The sequence below is a fragment of the Oncorhynchus mykiss genome, chromosome 4 (assembly GCF_057628025.1).
Source record: "Oncorhynchus mykiss isolate SJ-2025 chromosome 4, ASM5762802v1, whole genome shotgun sequence".
Taxonomy (NCBI): domain Eukaryota; kingdom Metazoa; phylum Chordata; class Actinopteri; order Salmoniformes; family Salmonidae; genus Oncorhynchus; species Oncorhynchus mykiss.
The window spans coordinates 71,513,792-71,535,028 of record NC_143025.1 but is presented as its reverse complement, the minus strand read 5'-3'; the positions used below and the strand labels follow the sequence as shown (position 1 = coordinate 71,535,028).

The 21,237-nt window shown below is 43.1% G+C and overlaps 2 protein-coding genes across 10 annotated transcripts in view; both read right to left on the bottom strand.

Annotated features, from left to right (window-relative positions):
- The window catches only part of LOC110522328 (very long chain fatty acid elongase 4), a 466,463-nt gene that overhangs the window by 189,225 nt on the left and 256,001 nt on the right, over window positions 1-21,237 (bottom strand). The gene's annotated exons all lie outside the window — the stretch shown is intronic.
- The window catches only part of LOC110522322 (clathrin coat assembly protein AP180), a 41,910-nt gene that overhangs the window by 13,460 nt on the left and 7,213 nt on the right, over window positions 1-21,237 (bottom strand). For 8 of the 9 annotated variants that reach the window (XM_090232935.1, XM_090232938.1, XM_090232937.1 and 5 more), the window contains exons 1-2: window positions 238-406; window positions 46-140 (exon numbers count right to left, since the gene is read on the bottom strand). In XM_090232935.1, coding sequence (XP_090089061.1) covers window positions 46-140; window positions 238-288 — 146 coding nt within the window. In that variant the 5' untranslated portion in view covers window positions 289-406. Of the gene's footprint in view, window positions 1-45; window positions 141-237; window positions 407-659; window positions 722-1,298; window positions 1,341-1,497; window positions 1,605-1,833; window positions 1,946-2,312; window positions 2,407-2,772; window positions 2,876-5,411; window positions 5,488-5,810; window positions 5,954-21,237 lie in introns of those variants that run through there. The other variant, XM_036975903.2, reaches the window with a different exon arrangement.

The following is a 21,237-nucleotide window of genomic DNA, read 5'->3' as shown; positions in this document are numbered from 1 at the left end:
GAAATTAGGTAAATGCTGCGGTAGGCAAAGGAAGTGGACACTCACTCGGTGGCTTCTTCAGGTGGCGGCGCTAGGGTGGGCACGGCGGCTGCAGATTTGGCGGGGGTGGAGGTCGGGGACACGTTATTGGTAGGGGACCCCTGGAATACAGAGAGAGAAATGCCTATTTGTATCCATGTGTTGACATATGAGCAGAAACAGAAAGGCGGGGGAAATAATGTTTAATATTCCACTCACCTTTGTTGGAGACCTGAAAGAGAAAAGGAAAAGTTCATATGACAATTTCATCACAGCTAGATATCACCTTTCAGAGCTGAAATCATATACATTGAAATTACTTATTTTCATGACTTTACAATAAACTCATCTGTCAGACCCCAAAGAAAGTGTTTATGCTCACCCTTCACTGTGATCCCCGATGATGAACAGAAAGGAACAAAGAGAGAATAACTATTCAAGTAAAAGATAATAACAGGAAACTGTATTCAGAACACTATAGTGCTGGGACAGTACAAAACCCAAGTTATGAGTTTCCCTCTAGTTTTTCTCATCCTGTCATTTCTCATGTACTATTTTCTCTGTATAAAGATAACTATTGGGGACATTTCCACATTTTAGCTCTTTCAGAAATGGGTTGGTTAGAGACAGGGTCCTCTTACCCCTTCTTCCCCTCCAAACTGTTCATGTGTGTCTCCAGAGACTCCAGGATGCTGCTGGGAGCCTGAGGAGAGAAGAGAGAACCAATCAGAAACACAGCAACTGCAGGTTTATGGGACGAACTTCCTCATTCCGCCGCATGCCAACACTTCAAGTAACTCAACACCCTATTCTATTTCTATGGCAGCACCACTCCAAACCCTTGGTTTTTAACTCACCACACTATCCCACCTTTGTATAAACTCAATGTCCTGTAGAATGAAGTGTTCAGGAACATTTTACTTAAACTCTACCATCTTTTGTGCAAACGGAAGTACACACATATGCAAACACACACACAAACTGCAGTCAGAAGTGTCAGTCTGTAGAATGATCCCATGCCAACACCCCATCCTCCAAACAGGCACTCTGCCAAGCCATCCTGTGTCTCTATGGTTACCGGGTCCTCAATAGGCTTAAAGGGACAGTCCTCATCATCCGAGTCTACTAGGTCCGTCACCACCCCAGGGTGCAGACACTGGGATCGCAGGGAGGAGTGGGGGGGGGGGGGGGATTATGATGGATGAAACATCTCTGTTGGTGGCATGTAACAACTATTTCATCATCCTTCCAGAGAGTAAACACAAAAACAAGTGACTTACATAGTTGATGTCAGGAATATCATTTTTGTCCACTCCGACAGTCTGTGGAACAAAACACACACAAGATACAAATTCACAACCATATCAGTGCATCATTCTATTTGAAGTACAGACGGACACTGCATATGAGGAAGCACGGTGTTCATTTTATTTGGAGTTAGTTAGAATACATCCTAATCCATTAGGAAGTTTCCTTTACCTCAGCAAGCTTCATGAACTCTCCGATCTTGGTGACCCTGGTCAGGAACCTCTTGTAGATCTCCAAGGCCTCCTTGCAGTCGCTCTTCTTCATCTTAAAGTATTTCTCTACAGAAACAACAGTTGTTGTGAAGAAGAGCATCTGCTAAATGGCTACATGGTGAAAGGAAGTCATTTATCTATTAATTGTTGACAAAGAGTCTGACTCAAATGGCCCCCTATTCCCTTCTACTTTTGGCCAGGGCCCATGGGGCTCATAAGGCTGTGGTAACAAGTAGTGCACTATTTAGGAAAAATGGTGGCATTTGGTATGCATCCAATGAAATGTCTAGCTCACCTAATAGATTGATGACCCCATCGTTATAGGAGGCAAACAGCTTGACCAGATCCTTGAAGAGCAGCAGGAACCCTGCGTTGATGATAGGATTATTCAGCTCCTTGGGATGGACCTGGGAGAGAGACCTTTTTTATTTAACCAGTCATGTAGTGTAAAAGAAGAGCATCAATTAACTCAAGCAATTAACTAATTTATTAAACTCCAGCAATATTCTGCTGTCCCGAAACATCACCAAGTGTACACCCATACAGAAAGATCAAGGTCAAAAGAAGAGAGAAAGAGGGAAGAGAAGGTATTGAAGAGAAGAGACGAGAAAAAGAGAGTAAAAGAGAATGTTAAACAGGAAAATAAACAGTATTCTTTGTGGCCTGACATATATTACAGTTTTCAGCTAATGGCCATCAGTCATCAGAACACAAGTCCCAGAGAGCCAGACAGACAGACAGACAGAGATAGACGTGACCAGATGTCCAACTCACATCAAACTCCAGCAGTGTGTCGATCTGGGTCTGCAGGACAGGCATGCCTTTCAACAGCTTTTCTGGAGTCATTGTCCTCATCACCCCCTCAGCACTGAGGTGGAAACACACAGGGAAGACCATGAAGAGGGCCTCATGGATGAGGTGAATGACAGTATGAGGTGGCCTCAGTGATGAGGTGAATGACAGTATGAGGTGGGCCTGAGGGATGAGGTGAATGACAGTATGAGGTGGGACTCAGGGATGAGGTGAATGAGTATGAAGTGGGCCTGAGGGATGAGGTGAATGACAGTATGAGGTGGGCCTCAGTGATGAGGTGAATGACAGTATGAGGTGGGCCTGAGGGATGAGGTGAATGACAGCATGAGGGCCTCAGGGATGAGGTGAATTACGGTATGAGGTGGGCCTCCCTGATGAGGACCTAAAAGGATTTTGAGAGACAGGGAAGTGAGTGACGCACCCCTTTTTGACTTTGGTGAAGTCGAAAGCCATCTGGCGGTAGGCGAAGGCCCTCTCATTGAGGTAGCGGCCATAACGTCTGATGAACGTAGACATGTCATAGCCTGAGGAACATATTGAGCATCACATTCACATCACACCAAACATATAGCTCCTGATAAATCCAATGGCTAATGACTAAATGCATGTGCTAAACTCATACATTGTTTCATTTAACATCCCCGGTTTCATGAAGGAAGAAGTTGATTAAATTCTGTAACACATTAAAGACAGTATTTTATCTTATGATTGATCTTGTCGATCAATTAATTTCAGGCTCTTCAGTTTTCTAAGTTATGCATCTGATTTGAGGGTTTTGAAGGGATTGAAGGGGAGGGATCTATAATGACCCCAGGGCAAGACACTGGAGACAAGTTCAGGACATCGGAACCCTAGGGATATGAAGCAGTTTTGTGTGTGTGTGTGTGTGTGTGTGTGTGTGTGTGTGTGTGTGAGTGTGTGTGTGTGTGTGTGTGTGTGTGTGTGTGTGTGTGTGTGTGTGTGTGTGTGTGTGTGTGTGTGTGTGTGTGTGTGTGTGTGTGTGTGTGTGTGTGTGTGTGTGTACGTGTAGTTTTTGTAGTTTTACTGCTCCAGAACCAGTCCTGTTCTTCCTTCACACAAGCATGAGTCAAAAATATGTTCATTTGCTTGATGCCTCTCTCCACATTCGCTGTCCAAATGATGTCCAAACTCACCAAAAATGACAGTAGGGAAGCTACTACCTATACTTCTATAACTTTATGAGCTCAATTGCCTGTCCTTGCAATCCGTTTATTTTTGTTTGCAATCATTAGCATGTTTAGCTAGCAGCCTCTATTGATATTCACTATAAGTTTGTGCTAATTTTGTTAGCATTCTGGTAATACACGCCTAATGGGCTTTTTTGTGTATTTAGTTCCGGATAATCTGGATACTCTGCAACCCTATTATGTGCGTGTATGCATGTGCTAGTGTGAGTGTTTGTGCATGTACTGACAGTACTGAATGTTTAGCGGGGGCACATTGTACGCTTGCTCCTATTCCTCATGTTATTAGCAGTGATGTCCTTTCCTCTACCCAGACAGCTCCTGTCTCTTCCTATCCTCCTCTCCTCCTCTCCTTCTGCTCCTCTCACATCGGATCTACTGTATCTGTTTATGCTCTCAACTGGAAGGGAATCCACCTGTTTCACTCCACCAACACACACACACACACACACACACACACACACACACACACATGCACGCATGCACGAACATACAGTGCATTCGGAAAGTATTCAGACCCCTTCGGAAAGTATTCAGACCCACTTTTTCCACATTGTGTTATGTTACAGCCTTAATCTAAAATGGATTAAATAAAAATAAACATCTTTATCAATCTACACACAATACCCCATAAAGACCTTATTTACATAAGTATTTAGACCCTTTTGCTATGAGACTCAAAATTGAGCTCAGTGCAGCCTGTTTCCATTGACTATCCTAGAGATGTTTCTACAACTTAATTGGAGTCCAACTGTGATAAATGCAATTAATTGGACATGATTTGGAAAGGCAAAGACCTTGACAGTGCATGTCAGAGGAAAAACCAAGCCATGAGGTCGAGGAAATTGTCTGTAGCGCTTCGAGACAGGATTGTGTCGAGACAGATTTGGGGAAGGGTACCAAAACATTTCTGCAGCATTGAAGGTTCCCAAGAACACAGTGGCCTCCATAATTCTTAAATGGAAGAAGATTGGAACCACCAAGACTCTTCCCAGAGCTGGCCGCCTGGCCACACTGAGCAATCGAGGGAGAAGAGCCTTGGTCAGGGAGACGACCAAGAACCCAATAGTCACTCTGAAAGAGCTCAAGAGTTCCTCTGTGGAGATGGGAGAATGTTCCACGTCTGGAGGAAACATGGCACCATCACTACAGTGAAGCATGGTGGTGGCAGCATCATGCTATTGGGATGTTTTTCGGCAGCAGGGACTGGGAGACTAGTCAGGCTTGAGGGAAAGAACAGAGCAAAGTACAGAACAAAGCTCCAGAGCGCTCAGGACCTCAGACTGGGGCAAAGGTTCACCTTCCAACAGAACAACGACCCTAAGCACACAGCCAAGAAAACGCAGGAGTGGCTTCGGGATAAGTCTCTGAATGTCCTTGAGTGGCCCAGCCAGAGCCCGGACTTGAACCCGATCGAACATCTCTGGAGAGACCTGAAAATAACTGTGCAGCGACACTCCCCATACATCCTGACAGTGCATGAGGATCTACAGAGAAGAGTATGATAAACTGCCCAAATACAGGTGTGCCAAGCTTGTAGCGTCGTACCAAAGAAGACGCAAGGCTGTAATCCCTGCCAAAGGTGATTCAACAAAGTACTGAGTAAAGGGTCTGAATACTCATGTAAATGTGATATTTCCATTTTTTATTTGTAATAAATTAGCAAAAATATCTAAAAACCTGTTTTTGCTTTGTCATTATTGGGTATTGTGTGTAGATTGATGAGGGAAAAAAACGATTTATCCATTTTAGAATAAGGCTGTAATGTAACAAAATGTGGAAAAGGTCAAGGGGTCTGAATATTTTCTAAAAGCACTGTACACAAACACATTTTTTGGAAAGGAAGTGCATTTACCGTTGGAACCTGTTTTGTCTATAAAGTTGCTGAGGTTGAACAGAGCGGTCCTGGAGGCCAAGTACTGGATGAACCTCTGAGGAAACAGAAGGAAATAGGCTGACATGGCAAAACCATTGTAAAAAACAACAGCAAGAAAATAAAGGCATATTCACTGAAATAATCAACTACAAATTGAATACTAGTATGCTAGTCCAAAATCGAGAGTATATCTTGCAAAGTGTGGAAAAGCATGTAAAAAATAGCTCTTGACATGCACACTTGTTTTTGATAACCATGTTTCAGAATGAGCAGCATTCCAAATAGCACTGTTTTCAGCACCATGGACAGCTGTCCGTGGTTATGAAACAGTAACATTTTATTTTATTGTGGTGGTGTACTAAATTACTGTCCTCTGACCTCATTGCCATGGACACACATATGGTGTGTGGTGACGAGGGCCTTGAAGACGACAATCCAGCTGGCGTTGGTGGCCCTCTCAAATAGAGTGTCAGCCATCTGAGGGATGTTCACATTGGTCGCATTGGTGGCCGAGATCAGATCTGAAACACATTAAGAGGTTAGTTTGTATTGGGGGGAGGCTGTTAGGTTCAGAATCAGTGAAACTGTACTGTTATTGATTCACGACCAGTGAAACAGTCAGCCATTTTGAGAGAGTGGAATATAGCAGGATTCATTTTGATCCAGAGTTGTAAAATCATGATGAGTAAGTATTTAAAAGTCTTAAGACACGCTGGCCCAAGAAATATGAAATGTGCTGCCGTAGCTGAAGCCAGCCTCACATCGGGTCAAATGAGTTTGCTTCAGTCTCCAGACTGCTCCATTCATTCGCTTTGTGGATTTGGAGTATGAGTACGGGCTTTGTATTATGTGTGCGTGTGTCATTACCTGTGTCTGTGTGTGAATGCATCTGTGTGTCTCTGTGTGTCCGTGTGTCCGTGTGTGTGTGTGCATTTGGGTATGGATGTTGGTTCTGCTACTGGAATGTGTAAAAGCACTAAAATACCCTTGGAGTTCTTCCCTTCACTATGTACCTCATGGAGCTAAGCATTGCAAACATATATTTAAGAGTCAGGACACACATTCAAATCCTAAAAAAAAACACACACACAAGCAGTGGTAGAGAGGATCCAATACACAATGAGAAATAGTGCCTTGTCATCATGATCTCCCCCATAGAAGAGACACTGCCACTCAGACAGACAGACAGGTCTGACTAAGAGCGCAATTCCCTCTGAAACACGTCAACTCAGCACTCTGGGAGATAGTATGTGACAGACTAGCTGCTCGGAAGAGAGAGAGAGAGGCGGATTGGAGATATCATCTGGCCTTTATTGTTATCTTAAGTTACATCTATAGCAATAAAAACAGGACTGTGTGTGTGTTCATGCATGCGGATGTGTGTGACTATGTGCGTGCGTGCGTCTCTTCATACTCAAACACCAGGGCCTCGTTCCACAGTTGCGATGTAACTTAAGAGCGGCAGGGTAGCCTAGTGGTTAGAGTGTTGGGCTATTACCTGGAAGGTTGCAAGTTCAAATCCCTGAGCTGACAAGGTACAAATCTGTTGTTCTGCCCCTGAACAGGCAGTTAACCCACTGTTCTAGGCTGTCATTGAAAATAAGAATTTGTTCTTAACTGACTTGCCTAGTTAAATAAAGGTAAATATTTTTTATCACAAATGTCAACCCAGGGGCATCATGCACCTATTATGTTAGAGGGGGCACAAAGTACGAGAGGATGGAGGGGGCCTGGAGAAATTTGGAGAAAATGCTATTGTCTTATTACAGAGTATTCCTTATTAGTATTACAGAGAAATAACAAAAACATTTGAGTTGTATTTATTTATGAAGATGGAACCAATAGGCTACACAGCTTGATCACATTCATAAACAAACATACCTCCTGAACATCACCAGCAGCTCAAATAAAATCAAATGCTGTGTTTCACTCTACATTCTCTCCTCCTCCACTGGTGATACCACACGAACTAGAGTATCTAGCGTGCTGCCTAGGCATCTCTGTTCTCTGTGCACCTTGGAAAGAACCACTTACTAGGGAGAATAGGGGGGTTCTATCTGACTGGTCCAGTCAGTGTGCAAAATACCGCTGACATATTTTTAAAAAAAAATTATAATAGGTGGGTTTAAAATTTCAGTTAAGTAATTAATTTATCATCTGACATTTTTGAGGGGCCACGTGCCTTTGTGCCACCCATGGGCATGATGCCACTGTGTCCACCAACCATCCCTTCTAGGATAGGGAAGGTTGCTACAAGCATAGCCAAACCATGTTTCTGTCCTGTCAAAAGCTGGAAGGCTGCAATATAATACATTATTGTCCAATACTGACTAGACTGAATGCATGAAGAGGTGTGCATGAGTGAATGCATGAAGAGGAAGGCTTGTTGGTCATTTCAGGATTAAAGATAGAGGGGCAGGGGCTTTGTCCACAGAATAATATCATTGGTGAGGGGACTGGTGTGGTGACCCCTCCCCCAACAGCCACACACACACACACACACACACACACACACACACAAACCATGATGTGCTAATACCGTCTCCTGTTAACAGCTTTTGTGTCCAGTGTTTGTCTAATGTTGAAGGATGTACAGACTGTATATAGAGTCACATCTGAGATATTTAGCAGATAATCTTTTTGTCACTTCCTAGAATGATCTTAATAACATCACAGTACAGTGCCAGGACTGACAACTGATGTCATTATTCCTCTATGGACCTGACACGCTTTACATCATATCCTGTTTGGATAGTCCCTGTCCCTGCTCTGTTTACACCACAACTCAACCATATACTCCATCTCAACAGACAACCCTGTTGTGTGTTGTTTATGTGTGTATTGTTTAATGTTAATGGAGAGAAACAAGAATGTGTGTGGCCCATCACATTCACACATGCACCACAGAGCAGTGTGTGTGTAAGTCAAATGATGATTGACTGGTCAAAATAAAGACTACTTCAGTAATTCATAGCAGGCAGGAGTGTGTGTGTGTGTGTGTGTGTGTGTGTGTGTGTGTGTGTGTGTGTGTGTGTGTGTGTGTGTGTGTGTGTGTGTTGCAGTTCTTGACTCAAACTGCTGAGCCTGGTACCTACTACCATACCCCGTTCAAAGGCACTTAAATATTTTGTCTTACCCATTCACCCTCAATGGCACACAACACAATCCATGTCTCAAGGCTTAAACATCATTATTGAACCTGTTTCCTCCTTTTCATCACTACTGATTGAAGTGGATTTAAAAAAGTGACATCAATAAGGGATCATTGCTTTCACATGGTCAGTCTATGGCATGGAAAGAAGAGGTGTTCTTCAAGTTTTGTATACTCAGTGTATTTCAATGCAGTCATCTCGGTTTTCATTTGAAGCAGAATTCTATCCTTCACTTGTTTGTAACAATTTCAAATACTTTGGCAACTTTGTACTTGTAGTCAACTTCGTTCTGAAGATATCGGCAGTCACAGTCAGACAGATAGAATCAATATCCAGAGGTATCAGCTCTGGACCAGCTCCAGCAACAATGACTGACTAATTAATTGACTGACTGGATCATTGAAAAGGCCTACACACATAAATACATCCACGCACAAATATGATGTGTCCATGCATAGAAACATGCCTGAGGCTACACTGACCACTACACCATTGATTCCTGTCACATCACAGACTACATAGGTCTACATCTTCAATGTCTTTGTAACCCCATATAGCTCAGAGTTGACTGCAAGTTGACTACAAGTTGACTGCAAGTTGACTACAAGTTGACTGCAAGTGTGCGTCCAGGTTCAGAAACCACAGCACCACATCAGACAACGACTGGCTGTCAGTTTGAAGTTGGTCGGTGTGGATTGCGAAAAGCTCCAGCTACTTCACAAGCTGTTTTAGACCAGCCATGCTCGCCTTCGGAATATCTTCCCTGTTAGCTAGTGAGAGCTAGTGACAGTGATGCACAAGCTAGGCCTATTTGAAACATCACGATCTCCTGGCAGCATTTACCCACCAGATTCAGAAGCATTATAAAAAAATATATATAATTACAAAAAAAATCTATAAAAACATAATTCATGATGGTTTTTATTTTTGTTCATTTTGCTGTCAAAGATATATTTAGAATGCTTTGTTTTTCAAGTGCTTTTATTTCAGTTTCCTAAATATTTTTTCTAATTTTATTTGTTATTTTAGTTTCAGTTTTTGTTTACTATAATAACCTTGTTGCTGATGACACAACCGTTGTAGGCCTAATTACCAACACTAGACAGCCTACAATGTGAAGCAAAATAAGGAGCTCATCATGGACGACAGCAGACAGAAAAGAGAGAGCCGCAAGTTCCTTGGTGTGCACATCATTGAGGACCTGAAATGGCCCCACCACACTGACACGGTGGTGAAGACGCCGCAACAGCGAGTCTTCAACATCGGGCAGCTGAAGAAATTTGGAATGGCCCCTAAGATTCTCACAAACTTATATACCACTGAGAGCATTCTGTTGGGCTGAATCCCTGCCTGGTACAGCAACTGCACTGCCCTCAACAGCATAGCTCTCCCAGAGGGTGGTGGGGTTAGCCCAACGCATCACCGGGGGCACTCTGCCTGCCCTCCAGGACATTTACAGCACTAGTTGTCAAAGGAAGGTCAATAAGATCATTAAAGGAGAAGTTTACCCAAAATACAGAAACTCCTAAGTGATTCCATACATTGAAACTAGTTCATGGAGCTTGGGAGCTTCCCCTCTCCCCCTCTCTCTCCCCATAGTGCTATACTGAAACACTACAGTATAGCAGTACAGGGAGAGAATTGAATTCACTGCTCCGTTGCCAGTGAATTCATGATTCAGAAATCTGCGAAATATGGACAAATGTGTTATTTTATTGAAAGTGTATGACCAAATAAGCTATTTAGTCTAAAGTACTATTGGCTTTGAGTCGGGAAATGTGTTATTTTCCACATAAAACATTTGCGATTATTTTAGATCATTATTTTATGTAGCAGACTGGCACAGCAGCGGAGATGGGTAACAACTGCGCATGTGAGCCCTCGTGGGTTAGACCCTGCTACGTAAAAATATTACGATACATTTCTTGAATCAAAACTGAGAGTACTTTTTTTTGTAATATCTCATTCGCTCGTACGCTTTCAATAAAACAACGAATTTGTTTCTTTATCGTGAATTCACTGGCAACAGAGCAGAGCGAGGCCTGCGTCCAGCAATTTTTTCAGCTGTTTCAGTGCAGCACTACAGGGAAAGGGCAAACTCCATTGAACTAGTTTCAATGTACAGTGCATTCGGAAAGTATTCAGACCCCTTGAATTTTTCCAAAATATTTTTTTTAAAATCCATCATCAATCGACACACATTACCTCATCATGGCAAAGAAATACAGTTTTTTAGACATTTAAAAAAATGTATATAAAACAACTAAAAACTGAAATATCACATTTCAGTAAGTATTCAGACCCTTTACTCAGTACTTTGTTGAAGCACCATTGGCAGTAATAACAGCCTCAAGTTTTCTTTGGTATGAAGCTTCAAGCTTGGCATGCCTGTATTTGGGCTGTTTCTGTCTGGTTGGATGGGCAGCATTGCTGCACAGCTATTTTCAGGTCTCTTCGGAGATATTCGATCGGGTTTAAGTCCGGGCTCTGGCTGGGCCACTCAAGGACATTGAGACATGACCCAAAGCCACTCCTGCTTTGTCTTAGCTGTGTGCTTAGTGTCATTGTCCTGTTGGAAGGTGACCTTTGTCCCATTCTGATGTCCTGAGCGCTCTGGAGCAGGTTTTCATCCAGGCTCTTGTTTCTCATGGTCTAAGAGTCCTTTAGGTGCCTTTTGGCAAACTCCATGCGGGCTGTCATGTGACTTTTCCTGAAGAATGGCTTCCATGTGGCCACTCTACCATAAAGGCCTGATTGGTGGAGTGCTGCAGAGATGGTTGTTATTTTGAAAGGTTCTCCCATCTCCACAGAGGACCTCTGGGGCTCTGTCAGATTGACTATTGGGTTCTTGGTCACCTCCCTGACCAAGGCCCTTCTCCCCTGATTGCTTAGTTTGGCCGGGCGGCCAAAGTTCTTCCATTTAAGAATGAATGATGGAGGCAAATGTATTTTTTTAAATGTATAAAAGAATGATGGAGGCTACTGTGTTCTTGGGGAAATTCAATGCTGCAGAAATCATTTGGGAACCTTCCCCAGATCTGTCTCTCGACACAATCCTGTCTCGGAGCTCTACGGACAATTCCTTCGATCTCATGGCTTGGTTTTTCATCTGAAATGCACTGTCAACTGTGGGACCTTATATAGACAGGTGTGTGCCTTTCCAAATCATGTCCAATCAATTAAATTTACCACAGGTGGACTCCAATCAACTTGTAGAAACATCAATGATTATCAATGGAAACAGGATGCACATGAGCTCAATTTCGAGTCTCATGGCAAAGGGTCTGAATACTTATGTACATAAGGTATTGTTTTTTTATTTTCCTAAATTTGACACATTTTATAAAAAACCTTTCACTTTGTCAATATGGGGCACCACCCAGGACAATGGATCGGATCCCAGCCAGCGAGCCAAAACAACGACGCCATAAAAGAGGCAGACGAAGCGGTCTTCAGGTCAGGCTCCAGAGACAGGCACATCGCGCACCGCTCCCAAGTATACTACTCGCCAATGTCCAGTCTCTTGACAACAAGGTAGATGAAATCCGGGCAAGGGTAGCATTCCAGAGAGACATAAGAGACTGTAACTTTCTTTGCTTCACGGAAACATGGCTCACTCGAGACACGCTATCGGAGTCGGTACAGCCAGCTGGTTTCTTCACGCATTGCGTCGACAGCAACAAGCATCTTTCTGGTAAGGAGAAGGGCGGGGGGGTATGCCTTATGATTAACAAGACGTGGTGTGATCATAACAACATACAGGAACTCAAGTCCTTCTGTTCACCTGACTTAGAATTCCTCACAATCAAATATTGACCGCATTATCTACCAAGAGAATTCTCTTCGATTATAATCACAGCCGCATATATCCACCCCCCCCCAAGCAGACACATCAATGGCCCTGAACGAACTTCATTTGACTCTATGTAAACTGGAAACCACATATCCTGAGGCTGCATTCATTGTAGCTGGGGATTTTAACAAGGCCAATCTGAAAACAAGACTCCCTAAATTCTATCAGCATATCGATTGTGCAACCAGGGCTGGTAAGACCCTGGATCATTGTTATTCTAACTTCCGCAATGCATATAAGGCCCTCCCCCGCCCTCCCTTCGGGAAAAGCTGACCACGACTCCATTTTGTTGCTTCCAGCCTATAGACAGGAAGCTCCCGCGCTCAGGTCTGTTCAACGCTGGTCCAACCAATCTGATTCCACACAAGATTGCTTCGATCACATAGACTGGGATATGTTCCGCATTGCGTCAAACAACAACGTTGACGAATACGCTGATACGCTGATTTGGCAGGGTCTACAGTCAATCACGGATTACAAAAAGACAGACTAAACAACTTCTTTGCCCGCTTTGAGGACAATACAGTGCCACTGACACGGCCCGCTACCAAAACCTGCGGACTCTCCTTCACTGCAGCCGACATGAGTAAAACATTTAAACGTGTTAACCCTTGCAAGGCTGCAGGCCCAGACGGCATCACCAGCCGCGTCCTCAGAGCATGCGCAGACCAGCTGGTTGGTGTGTTTATGGACATATTCAATCAATCCTTATCCCAGTCTGCTGTCCCCACATGCTTCAAGAGGGCCACCATTGTTCCTGTTCCCAAGAAAGCTAAGGTAACTGAGCTAAATGACTACCGCCCCGTAGCACTCACTTCTGATTTTGCCTGGTATAGAAAATGTGCTCACTCGTCAGGAAACTGTTGTTCAGAAGAGCTAGCCAACAACACAGCTAACACAATCATTTCAAACTGAAGCTGGAAAGACTGCAAACTAGTTGACCTTCGTTTCATTTGCCCTTTTTTTTCAATTGACATGTCTTTGTATATATCCATAAAAATGATGCCAGTTGTTTCATCATTTCGACTGGCTGAGAACGACACGTGCATTACTATTGGACAGCTGGAGATCAAATTGGAATATTGAAACAATGTTGCAAATGTCAGAGAGACAGACAGCAAGGTTATACAAATCTCTGCTGTTCAAAACTAAATGTTAGTCTAAAAGAAATGTGAGATAATGTCTAGATGCTTTTTTATAGTGGAAATCAAGTTTATGAATTGCCTGGCTGGGCTGATGCGACGGTGGATTGCGCAGTCAGATGGAACAGAGTAAATAGGCATTTTAATGTCATAGATTTAGCCAGTAGTAATTTATGGAATAGACACCAGCTGGAATACGGTTTTAACCTATCAGCATTCAGGATTAGACCCACCTGCTGTATAAAGAGTCATTGAACGCTTGTCAGCTCATATTCTGTTTATACTGTATATTGTTGTTTATGCTCTGTGTATGTATACTGTATTCTTGACATGGCTCGTCCAAATATACTGTACCTGCAAAATTGTGCACCAATATTGCATTTTAAAAGCCTCTTTAAAAAAAAGTGCCCTTTAATATAGACCACATGGAGAATTCAATAAATCTGATTTTTATATATGAACAAAGGCTAAAAGTGCCAAAATGCAGCATTTTGACATGTCCCTCTGTCAACCTTGTGTCCCTTTTAAGAAGATTTCAACCCACTTAATCCCAAAATGTGTCCAGGTTTCGCCATAATTGTAAAGCCCTAATTATTTTTATTGCTTTGACAAAGTAATTTCTGTGGTACAATTTTTTTATTTAACCGCTTGAGATGGAAAAATATTTTTGAACATGTGCTCTTTACGACAGAATGTTAAAATGAGGTGAAATCAAAAGGTTACATTACTGTGCTTACCATTTTCTTCTCCAAATTATATACGGCCTCTATGTAACGGATGTGAAACGGCTAGCTTAGTTAGCGGTGCACGCTAAATAGTGTTTCAATCAGTGACGTCACTTGCTCTGAGACCTTGAAGTAGTAGTTCCCCTTGCTCTGCAAGGGCCGCAGCTTTTGTGGAGCGATGGGTAACGATGCTTCGGAGGGTGACTGTTGTTGATGTGTGCAGAGGGTCCCTGGTTTGCGCCCAGGTATGGGCGAGGGGACGGTCTAAAGTTATACTGTTACATTGGTGCCATGACCCGGATCACTGGTTGCTGCGGAAAAGGAGGAGGTCAAAAGGGGGGTGAGTGTAACGGATGTGAAACGGCTAGCTTAGTTAGCGGTGCGCGCTAAATAGCGTTTCAATCAGTGACGTCACTTGCTCTGAGACCTTGAAGTAGTAGTTCCCCTTGCACACCTGCCTACTTTGATATATCTAATTTGGATGCCTATTTCTTGATTTATTTGTTATATTTGTTGTTGTTGTTTGTGTGTGTGTGTGTGTGAGTGTGAGTGTGAGTGTGAGTGTGAGTGTGAGTGTGTGTGTGTGTGCGTGCGTGTGCGTGCGTGTGCGTGCGTGTGCGTGTGCGTGCGTGTGCGTGTGCGTGTGTGTGTGTTGTATTTGCGAGACATTCTACTGTACTGCTAGTAACAAACATTGCGTTGCACCTCCTATAACACCTTCAAATCCTTGTAGCGACCAATAAACTTTGATTTGATTAGAAAATGTAATTCCAAGGATATGTATGCTTTTCCCTCAAATGACTATCTGTCATATCACTCTGCAGTCATTTGTCCACCACTGTGCCAGAACCCCCCTCTGTCATTAGTATCACCCTCGGAGTCTCTGAGCCTCTCTCCAATCTGTTTCCACAGCAACCGGACTGCCCCTCAAGGGTCAGCAATCATGACACAATGATGAAGGAGAACAAGATCTATATTCTCCAAAAGAATGGCTTCACGCAAAGACTAGAGGGGTTTAGATGTTTGATGTATCATCACAGTGGCAAATTGATGTCACCGGCAAAGTGTCAATGAGATATACAATATCCTTATTCCATGTCCATGTCTTTGTCTAGGCCTAGGGCATTATTTGTAGAATTTGTGTTATGCAAACGCACAAAAGGGCAAACTATATGTAATATATATAATATGTAAAGTAGAGATACCCTTCCATATCATTATCCCTGAGGAGAAGACAAATAATATGCCCTACAAGTGTTTCCCTTGATAAACATAGGTTAAGCGGAGCCCTTGCCTAAAAATGTTGACCTAATTTAATGTTTGGTGTTTGAAGCCTTGAATTTTGCCTTGAGGGCATTAGCTACTTGGCAAGAAAAGAATATAGGGAGAACAGGATGCCCTATATTCATCTAGTTTGTTGAATGGCCCTGGAAAAGTCAAGAGACAAAGCTATCTATGTCACAACAAAGGGAAGACATATACAGTTGTAGGATCTTCATTTGAACTATATTGTCAAAGAAAAATAATCCTGCAGCAACAGGATTCGAACGTTTAAGCTCAAGTGTTGGTCTTTCATCCCTTATCACCCCCTATTTTGTTAGAAAATCCAACTTTGAGAACAGTTTCAGATGCAATATGTTAGCCATCCCTCCTGATCAGCGTCTTTTAGCTAGCAGTAAAACAAACGTAAAGTACCAACGGGACATTCAAAACTGTAATATCTTATGCTTCACGGAGTCGTGGCTGAACGACGACATTATCAAGATACAGCTGGCTGGTTATACGCTGTAAAAGCAGGACAGAACATTTTTGTAAATAACAGCTGGTGTACAATATCTGAGGAAGTCTTGAGGTTTTGCCCTGCCTAAGGTAGAGTATCTCATGATAAGCTGTAGACCACAGTATCTACCTAGAGAGTTTTCATCTGTATATTTTGTAGCTGTATACATACCACCACAGACTGATGCTGGCACTAAGACCGCACTGAATGAGCTGTATTCTGCCATAAGCATGTAGGAAAAAGCTCACCCAGAGACGGCACTCCTTGTAGTCGTGGACTAGAACGCAGGAAAACTTAAACCCGTCTTACCAAATTTCTATCAGCATGCTAAATGTGCTACCAGATGGAAAAGAAACTCTGGACCACCTTTACTCCACACACACAGAGACGCATACAATACAATACTCCCTCACCCTCCATTTGGCAAATCTGACCATAATTCGATCCTCCTGATTCCTGCTTACAAGTTAAATTAAAACAGAAGCACCAGTGACTCGATCAATAAAACAGTGGTCTGATGAAGCAGATGCTAAGCTACAGGACTGTTATAGGAGCACAGACTGGAATATGTTCCGGGATTCCTCCGATGGCATTGAGGAGTACACCACCTCAGTCATTGGCTTCATAAATAAGTGCATTGATGACATCGTCCCCACAGTGACTGTACGTACATATCCCAACCAGAAGCCATGGATTACAGGCAACATTCACACTGAGCTAAAGTGTAGAACTGCCGCTTTCAAGGTGCGGACTCTTGTAACTTATTTCTTATAACCCAGAAGCTTATAAGAAATCCTGCTATGCCCTGCAACGAACCATCAAACAGGCAAAGTGTCAATACAGGACTAAGATCGAATCATACTACACCGGCTCTGATGCTCGACGGATGTGGCAGGGCATGCAAACCATTACAGACTACAAAGGGAAGCACAGACGATAGCTGCCCAGTGAAACAAGTGTACCAGATGAGCTAAACTACTTCTATGCTCTCTTTGAGGCAAATAACACTGAAACATGCATGAGCGCACCAGCTGTTCCGGAAGACTGTGTGATCACGCTCTCCGCAGCCAATGTGAGTAAGACCTTTAAACAGGTCAACATTCACAAGGCTGCAGTACCAGACGGATTACCAGGACATGTACTGCGAGCATGCGCTGACCAACTGGCAAGTGTCTTCACTAACATTTTCAATCTCTCCCTGTCCGAGTCTGTAATACCAACATGTTTTAAGCAGACCACCATAGTCCCTGTGCCCAAGAACACTAAGGTAACCTGTATAAATGACTCCCGTCCAATAGCACTCATGTCTGTAGCTTTAAACTCACATCCACAATGAGATGGCCAGCCTGCCAGCTTAGTGGAGTCTGCCACTAGCACAGTCAGTGTAGTCAGCTCAGCTATCCCCATTGAGACCGTGTCTGTGCTTCGATCTAGGTTGGGCAAAATTAAACATGGTGGTGTTCGCCTTAACAATCTCACTGGAATAAAGACCTCCATTCCTGTCATTATTAACTCACATCTCAAAATAGGGTTACTTAATGTTAGATCCCTCAAATCCAAGGCAGTTAGAGTCAATAAACGAATCAATTATCATCATCTTGATGTGAGTGGCCTGACTGAAAGATGGCTTAAGCCTGATGAATTTACTTTGTTAAATGATGCCTCACCTCCTGGTTACATTAGTGACCATATCCCCTGTGCATCCTGCAAAGGCGGAGGTGTTGCTAACATTTACAATAGCAAATTTCAATTTACAAAAAAAAACGACTGCGTTTTTGTCTTTTGAGCTTCTAGTTATGGGGACTGCGGTTGAAAATTAGCCGGCTGGCTAAAACCGGCACTTTTACTGAAACGTTGATTAATGTGCACTGTCCCTGTAAAAATAAAATAAACTCAAACTCAAATATATGCAGCCTACTCAATCACTTTTTATAGCTACTGTTGGGCCATATATGGTGTTACTCACTGAGTTCCCTGAATTCCTATCGCACCTTGTATTCATGGCAGATAATATTCACATTTTTGGTGACTTTAATATTCACATGGAAAAGTCCACAGACCCACTCCAAAAGGCTTTCGGAGCCATCATCAACTCAGTGGGTTTGGTCCAACATGTCTCCGGACCTACTCACTGCCACAGTCTGTACCTAGTTTTGTCCTGTGGAATAAATGTTGTGGATCTTCATGTTTTTCCTCATAATCACAATTTTATTACGTTTGCAATCGCAACAAATAATCTGCTCAGACCCCAACCAAGGATCATCAAAAGCCGTGCTATAAATTCTCAGACAACACAAAGATTCCTAGATGCCCTTCCAGACTCCCTCCACCTACCCAAGGACGTCAGAATACAAACATCAGTTAACCACCTAACTGAGGAACTCAATTTAACCTTGCATAATACCCTAGATGCAGCACCCCTAAAAACAAAAAACATTTGTCGTAAGAAACTAGCTCCCTGGTATACAGAAAATACCCAAGCTCTGATGCAAGCTTCCAGAAAATTGGAATGGAAATGGCGCTACACCAAACTGGAAGTATTCCAACTAGCTTGGAAAGACAGTACTGTGCAGTATCGAAGAGCCCTCACTGCTGCTTGATCATCCTATTTAACTAACTTAATTGAGGAAAATAAGAACAATCCAAAATTTATTTTTGATACTGTCGCAAAGCTAACTTAAAAGCAATATTCCCCAAAAGAGGATGGCTTTCACTTCAGCAGTGATAAATTCATGAACTTCTTTGACAAAGAGATCATGATCATTAGAAAGCAAATTTCGGACTCCTCTTTTAATCTGCATATTCCTCCAAAGCTCAGTTGTCCTGAGTTTGCACAACCTAGGATCAAGGGAGACACTCAAGTTTTGTAATATTATATCTCTTGACACATTGATGAAAATAATGATGGCCTCTAAATCTTCAAGCTGCATGCTGAACCCTATTCCAATTAAACTACTGAAAGAGCTGCTTCCTGTGCTTGGCCCTCCTATGTTGAATATAATACACATCTCTCTATCCACCAGATGTGTACCAAACTCACTAAAAGTGGCAGTAATAAAGCCTCTCTTGAAAAAGCCTAACCTTGACCCAGAAAATATTTTAAAAACTATCGACCTATATCGAATCTCCCATTCCTCTCAAAACATTTTGAAAAAGCTGTTGCGAGGCAACTCACTGCCTTCCTGAAGACAAACAATGTATACAAAACACTTCAGTCTGGTTTTAGACCCCATCAGAGCACTGAGACTGCACATGTGAAGGTGGTAAATTACCTTTTAATGGTGTCAGACCAAGGCTCTGCATCTGTCCTTGTGCTCCTAGACCTTGGTGCTGCTTTTGATACCATTGATCACCACATTCTTTTGGAGAGATTGGAAACCCAAACTGGTCTACACGGACAAGTTCTGGTCTGGTTTAGATCTTATCTGTCAGAAAGATATCAGTTTGTCTCTGTGGATGGTTTGTCCTCTGACAAATCAACTGTAAATGTCGGTGTTCCTCAAGGCTCTGTTTTAGGATCACCATTGTTTTCACTATATATTTTATCTCTTGGTGATGTCATTCAGAAACATCATGTTAACTTTCACTGATATGCAGACAACACACAGCTGTACATTTCAATGAAACATGGTGAAGCCCCAAAATGTCCCTCCCTGGAAGCTTGTGTGTCAGACATAAGGAAGTGGATTGCGGCAAATGTTCTATTTTTAAACTCAGACAAAACAGAGATGCTAGTTCTAGGTCCCAAAGAAACAAAGAGATCATCTATTGAATCGGACAACTAATCTTGGTGGTTGTACAGTTGTCTCAAAAAAATTGTGAAGGACCTCTGCGTTACTCTGGACACTCTCTCTTTTGACGAACATATCAAGACTGTTTCAAGGACAGCTATTTTCCATCTACACAACATTGCAAAAATCAGAAACTTCCTGTCCAAAAATGAGGCAGAAAAATGAATCCATGATTTTGTCACTTCTAGGTTAGACTACTGCATTGCTCTACTTTCCGGCTACCCGGAGAAAGCACTAAATAAATGTATGATAGTGCTAAACATGGCTGCTAGAATCTTGACTATAACCAAAAAATGTGATCATATTACTCCAGCGCTAGCCTTGCTACACTGGCTTCCTGTTAAGGCAAGGTCTGATTTCAAGGTTTTACTGCTAACCTACAAAGCATTGCATGGGCTTGCTCCTACCTATCTTTCCGATTTGGTCCTGCCGTACATAGCTACACATACGCTACAGTCCCAAGACGCAGGCCTCTGTACTGTCCCTACAATTTCTAAGCGAACATCTGGAGGCAGGGCTTTCTCCTATAGAGCTCCATTTTTCGGGAATGGTCTGCCTATCCATGTGAGAGACGTAGACTTGGTCTCAACCTTTAAGTCGTTATTGAAGACTCATCTCTTCAGTAGGTCCTATGACTGAGTGTAGTTTGTCCCAGGAGTGTGAAGGTGAACAGAAAGGCACTGGAGCAACGAACCACCCTTGCTGTCTCTGCCTGGCCTGTTCCCCTCTCTCTGCCTCAAACCCTATTACAATGGCTGAGTCACAAGCTTACTTGTGCTCTTCCATGCCGTCCCTAGGAGGGGTGCGTCACTTGAGTCACTGACGTGATCTTCCTTTCCGGGTTGGCGCCCCCCCTTGGGTTTGTGCAGTGGGGGAGATCTTTGTGGGCTATACTCCGCCTTGTCTCAGGATGGTAAGTTGGTGGTTGAAGATATCCCTCTAGTGGTGTGGGGGCTGTGCTTTGGCAAAGTGGGTGGGGTTATATCCTGCCTATTTGGCCATGTCCGGGGGTATCGTCGGCCCGGGGCCACAGTGTCTCCAGACCACTCCTCTCTCTCTCTCTCTCTCTCCCGGCTTTTCTAGGGAGTTTTTCCAAACCACCGCGCTTCTATACCTGCATTGCTTGCTGTTTGGGGTTTTAGGCTGGGTTTCTGTACAGCACTTTGTGACATCAGCTGATTGATTGATTGATTGATGAAGTGCTTTGAAAGGCTGGTAATGGCTCACATCAACACTATTATCCCAGAAACCATAGACCCACTCCACTTTACATACCTCCATAACAGATCCACAGATGATGCAATCTCTATTGCACTCCACACTGCCCTTTCCCACCTGGACAAAAGGAACACCCAGAGGTGA